Here is a 6,227-nt window from a genome sequence, read left to right as displayed (position 1 = left end):
TGCCCATCATGGCCTCCAGCCCAGCCCTGCTGCGGTGGCCACATGATGAATGTTGTCCCATTGGGGTGCCAGCTGCAGGTCCCCTCCCCTGGATGCAGGTGCCAGACAGGGGCCCTGAGGTTGGGGCTGCACCTCTAGGTGCACAGCACAAAGAGGGAGAGCAAGAGAGATGCAAGTGATCATGCTGAAGGCATTCAGCTCACACCAGAGTCCCTCATGCCTCCTGCTCTGAATAAAAGTTGCTGAAGCTTTTTTCCCCCCAGCAATCCTTGGTGTTTCTCAGGTGAATCGTGATGGAAATCCTAATGTTTAGAAAATGGCAATGAAGGCAGGCAGAGCAGGATAGAAAACCAGTCCCCTCTTTCATAGGCTCACAGGGTGGCTTAGGTGGGAAGGGACTTCTGGTGGTTTCTGCTCCCACCTCCTGCTCAGAGTGGAGCTGATTAGCTCAGGTGTCTCTGGGCCTTCTCATGGTGTCAAGGTTTGACTGTCTCCAAGGAGGGATTCCCCCACAACACAGGGTGCCTGTTCCAGCACTTGGCCACAGTAATAATGGCTGGGAAGTTGTGTCTTCTCTTGGGTGGGAATTTCCCTTGCTGCAGCTGGTGCTACTGCCTCTTGTTTTGTCCCTGGGCACCTCTGGGAAGAGGCTGGCTCCATCCCAACAGCCTCCCTTTAGGCAGCTGCAGACAGCACTAAGGGCCCTCTGCACCTTCTCTTCTCCTGGCTGAACTGACCCGTGCCCTTGGCCTCTCCTCGTGTGTCCTTTGCTCCAGCCCTGACCTGTTTGGGGGCCTCCACTGGACTGGCTCCAGTGTGTCCCTGTCTGGTCCTGGGGATCCCCAGAATGGGCCCAGTGCCCAACAGAGGGCAGCAACCTTCACTGCATATGGCTTCACAGGAGACAGAAGGGCTGGCCTTTTGTCCCCGGTTCCCCCATCACCCTCCTATGTGATGCTTTTCCATGTAGACTGGGAACCTCTCACAAAATCATCGATAAACCATGTAAAGTATAGTAGCCAAGATCTAAACATAAGCTCGCAGTTAGGGCACCTTATTCTCGTGCCCAGGTTATCTGCGCAGTGTCTCAGCAGGCAGAAGTGGCAATGATGCAGGTATGGAGATGTTGGTGCAATGTCTGATAAAGCTCACAAAAGTTTCTCAACATAAATACCTTCCCTCCATCCTTAATACAAGAGTAATGTTCATTGCATGAAAGGAGAAAATTGGTCTTGGGTTATTTGCAACAGTTACTTGGGTTAAAAATCCCCTCGCCTGTTTTTTTCCCTTGAACATGATAAAGATGTGTATAGTGATGTGTAACAGACTCTCAGACAACGGAGTTTTGCTCAGCCCCACTGTCCTGTTTGTGGACCACCAACAAAACAGTGGTCCTTGCCCTTGCTCTTTAGATTGACTAAACAGTGCTACTTTCTGTGGATGGTTCTAAAATGGAGGCTAGATCATATGGCCCTGCCTGTCCACCCCCAGCCCCTTTTACAATAGAGGCTGGCAGATAATGTGTCTGATCAAAAATAAAAAAAAAAAATCTGCCTTTGACTCTGGGGGATCACTGACCCAAACACTTATAAAACCTCTGTGTTCATTTGGCTTAGATTAGTAGTGAGGAAATAGAAAAATATGTGCCAAAGGTGGTCCTTCATGCTGCAATCCCAAAGGCTAAGCCTACAGTCTCCTCTGGGTCCTCTGAGGGTTACAAGGTCATGGAGAAGCAGGTCCTCAACATCAAGATCAAGTAGCTGCAGCACCTCCAAGGCCTGCACTGTAAAAGGACGCTGAATCCAATGGATTTTTCAGTCCAGGGGATTCCTGCTTCCTGCACCTCTGGAAGGGAGGCTGCTGTGGTTCTCTCTTCCCTCGTCCTGCCAGCAGGCGAGGCTGGGCATGTACTTCCAAGAGGCATACACACACTCTGCACGGACACGGTCGACCACCAAAACATCAACTCAAGCAGGGGCACAGTACCTTTACAGGCACCACACAGACACGAGCAGCACTCATAAACAGGAACGATACAAACGGCCTTGTCCTGTCCTTGCTCACCAGCTAATCAGGCTCAAAGCTTGCAGGAGACCTCACACGCACCCTCGCCCAGGTGTCTCTGGTACCTGGCTGCCTTGACATCTGCAAGCCTTCCACACGTGCACTCACGCAGAACAGAGAGCACGCTCACACAGAAAATAGCTAGGAATAGGGTTTAATATGATGATAGGATAGACTGCAGTGACCAGGCACACAGCTTGGCCACACAAGTGTACTTGCCAGCCGCTTGCTTACACATGACTGGCCCCTTTTATTTCCTCTCCCTCCATTTTCCCATGCTTTTGCATCCATGATCCAGCTTGATCCCTCCCTTTCTCCAGCTTTATTTGCTTTGAAATAAACAGCCCATCTCTAAATATATATTTTTTCTCATTGGTCCCAGATTAACCACATGTATACTCCAATTTAAGCTTTCTGATTACTGTTAGCTAGGTAACCTCTGGATCATATGGTGCTTCTGATACCTTTGCCTCAGTACTGCTGGGGTTGCAGGTCTACTTCCCAAAGGATCTCTAATACAATTATGTGAGAAGCTCCTCCTTTCCTCACAGAACTCTCCCTTAAGCACTGCTGAAATCCAGCCATCCCTCACAGTGCTGTCTGCTACTTGGCAGAGTCTCATTCTGTTACCTGCAATGCCCAGTGATTTCTCATGCCCACTAGTTTCTCACGTCCTGTTCAGTCAGCTCAACCTCAAGCCAGAGCCTAGTCATCTGCCCACATACCCTAACTCCATGTTGCTGGTGGAGCTGTGAGCCTGGGTAGGAAGGCCCAGGGCCACCACATCCTTCACTGTGGTGCAGAAGGACCCAGCCCAGACCAAGACAACCAAGCTGCCCAAGAGCACCCAAGTGCTCTGCTGGGCTGAGCTTTGGTCACCTGACATGCCATAGCTTCCCTGGGGTCCCATCTGAGGAGATGGGCTGCAGAGAGGCCCTGAACCTGGTTTTCCAATAAAGAGTTCACTCTTGTAGAATTCCCTTTGGAAATGGGACGCGCACACACAACATTTTAAAAAGCTGCTAAAGGCAATTCCGCCCTGCAGAGGCTCTAACAGAATGAAATGCTGATCAGATACAACTATAAAAGGAGTAAAACAATGGCCATAGTTTCCCATCCTCTATTTTTCCCCCCTGTAGAATGCAAAACAAAAAGAAAAAGGAGAAAAGCCACCTTTGTGTGTTGATTATTTCTCTAAAATATGTTTCCCTTTATCCATACTGCATGCTTCTGCCCTTTACTTTGCCGTGTAAAGACATGGATGGAGACAGAAGTGTAAAATAAGGAGGGGAATATATAATTTCACAGATGGACAGCTAGAAAATAGTGTGGTAGGGGCACACATAGTTTATTTGACATAATTCTTGATCATGAAAAAGAAGAGAGAAAATCCCTAATTATCCAAGAAGAAATATCCCCCCCCCTTTTTTTTTTCCTTCTGAAGAATACATCCTAGAGTCATCAGTGGAGAGAAAACAGGGTTTTAAACAGTGGACATGCTCACTATGTTACAAACATATGAATTTTTAAGAAATCTCTCTGCAAAGTCAATCAACAAAGCTATCATCTGCATGCTATCACTGGCAAATCAGTGAGGCTGTCTTCATCACAGTAATGAAACTGAGGAATGTTTCATGGATTTGAATCCAATGCATTTGAGCCTGTTGCAATGTGCGAGCTTAATTTTCGTGCTTGGCATCTTCTGTTATGCAGGGAGAGAAGGTGTTCTGAGCTTTTCTCAACTGCTCTTGGACATTGTCCCCAGAGTTTTCAGCTACATTTCCTGAGATCACTTATGAAAACTTCCTTGTGCCAGCACGCGCTGGCAGTCTATGTCCTAGTCCTAAGAAGTCTGTGTGTTCAACACTTTATTAATGTCTTTTTGATTTTGTCTATAATAACCCCCTGTAACCAAGACTCACAATTCACATTCCTTCCTTTCAGCACTACAATCCCAGGAGAAAATAAATCTCCTGAGGCAGCTGTATTTAGTAGCTGTGATGTGTGTGTGCGATGTAATATATGGCAAATAATTAGAATTGCTCTCCTGAGAAGCATCATGACTGGGAGAAAAGCCAAACCTTTGCACGGCCAATGGCTTCCTTCAGGGCCAGCATCACAGTCTGGCTTCTGAGACTGTAGATGAAGGGGTTTAAGAATGGGTACAGGACAGTGTTCAGCAAAGCCACAGTTGTGTTGGTCTCCAAGGAAACATCTTCGGAGGGCCGTGCATAGAGAACAATGCAGCTTCCATACGCGATGGCTAAGTTGGTGAGATGGGAAGAACAAGCAGCAAAAGCTTTCTTCCTCCCGGATGCTGCTGGCATGTGCAGAATACAGTGGAAGATGCACAGGTAGGACACAAGGACTAAACATAAAGAACTCAGCACAGCAAACAATATGAAAATGAAGTCTGCTTCCCAAAGCAGGCTGGCATCAGAGCAGGACAGTTTGAATAAGGGGGAATTGTCACAAAAAAAATGGTGGATCTTGTTGGGGCCACAGAAAGTCAGCTTTGAGAGCAGGACCAGGCAGTAACTTGAGAGCGTGAAGCCTGTGACCCAAGCAGCAACAACCAGGTGGGTGCAGAGCTGCCGCTTCATGACGGCAGCATAATGCAAAGGTTGGCAGATGGCAACGTAGCGGTCAAAGGACATGACAACAAGGAGAGCGAACTCTGTAAAACCCAGGGCAAAATAGAAATAGGATTGGGCAAAGCAGCTGCTTAATGAGATTGTTCTCTTACCAGAGCTCAGAACCACCAACAATTTGATGGTTGTGGAGGATGTAAACCAGATTTCCAGGAATGCCAGATTGCTGATGAAAAAGTACATGGGGGTTTGCAGGCGGTGATCCACACACACGAGGAAAATGATCGTTGTGTTCCCCATCACTGTTGTCAGATATGTAAGTAGAAGAAGCAGGGAGAGAAACAGCTGTAGTCTTTGATCAAGCCCTGAGAAACCCTCGAGGATGAACTCAGCGACTACAGTTTCATTTGCTGGTCCCATGCCCAATTTCAGTCCATCCTACTGGCAGGGGAGCATGAAGAAGCAAGTGGGAGAATTTCACTGTCCTTCCTTCTTTGCACCCTTGCTTGCTTCCTATGTAACACAGACAGAGATATTCCCCTCAGCCATTCATCGCACCCTGATTTCTCTGTTTCACATTTCAGTTAGAGTCCTCAGAGATTTTATTGTCTTCTTTCTATCTTTTCCAACCACTCACAAAGGATTCTTTCTCAAGCGCACAGCATTTTAAAGAGGTTGTGAATTATTTCATGCCGTGCCTGGGAAATTCCTAGTTCACTTCGACCTATTGCAAACATCCATCACATCTCTGTTTCAAAAGCCAAAACAATCTCCCAGCAAAAATACTTCCTATTGTCTGCAGATGCCAGGCCATCCATTTAGATATGCATTTGGAAAGTTATTTCTTCTTTTTTTCAGTACTTGCCTTTTTTGACTCTGAACATCTGGGAGGATGTTGATTTCAAAGCAAGCCAACACCCAGTACCTCTTTTGCAATCCCCTGATTTCTTCAACAGTTTCTTCCTCTCTGTTTCTCCAGAAAAGGAGTTCAGTTATTGGAAATGTCTGCATCAGACAGTCTCATCTGACATCATTGTGCACTGAAATAGCATTATTGCCAAACCGTTGCCAAGGTCCATTGTTATTAAATGCCCTGACCTAAATGCCTTGCTTTCCCTTTGGTGGAGGGAGGAAGTCTTCTCATCTTAAAGAGCTTAAAGGCTGTCCTTTGGATTATTTGAAATAGGAAGGGTCTGGAACAAATAAAGTACTAAGCAGGGTTATAATTTAGATGCCTCAAAGTTGGACACTTCAGTTTGAGCAAGTTAGCTGACTCCCATCCTGTCAGTGCAGAGAGAAGAGTGTCTGGAGGAGACTGGTAACACTTCTTTCACCTGCCAATTATAGTCTGGGAGGACCCAGCCCCTAGAGCTCTCTGTCTCCATTGACTCTACAGGGAGCTGAGGGAAAACGAGTGCAGACTCCAGCTGCTCACAAACACCTCCCATGAAGTAGATGAAAGTCAGTAGTTGGCCTCAAATCTCTTAATTAGCTCATTTAGTAGCTCATTTCTTGTTTAATCCAAAAAACATATCTAACAGAGAGAAGCCCAAGGAAAACATAGGCTATAAA

General features: G+C 46.7%; 1 protein-coding gene across 1 annotated transcript; it reads right to left on the bottom strand.

Moving 5' to 3' along the window:
• Nucleotides 1-4,121: 4,121 nt before the first annotated feature.
• Nucleotides 4,122-5,111, bottom strand: LOC138064883 (olfactory receptor 6C3-like). The gene is given in 1 exon segment (XM_068929149.1): nt 4,122-5,111. A coding segment is annotated over 1 exon segment (990 nt).
• Between the last annotated feature and the right edge of the window lie 1,116 nt (nt 5,112-6,227).

This window comes from Struthio camelus, unplaced genomic scaffold (genome assembly GCF_040807025.1).
Source record: "Struthio camelus isolate bStrCam1 unplaced genomic scaffold, bStrCam1.hap1 HAP1_SCAFFOLD_229, whole genome shotgun sequence".
Classification (NCBI taxonomy): domain Eukaryota; kingdom Metazoa; phylum Chordata; class Aves; order Struthioniformes; family Struthionidae; genus Struthio; species Struthio camelus.
The sequence above is the reverse complement of the archived record's forward strand: the minus strand, read 5'-3'. Positions and strand labels throughout refer to the sequence as shown.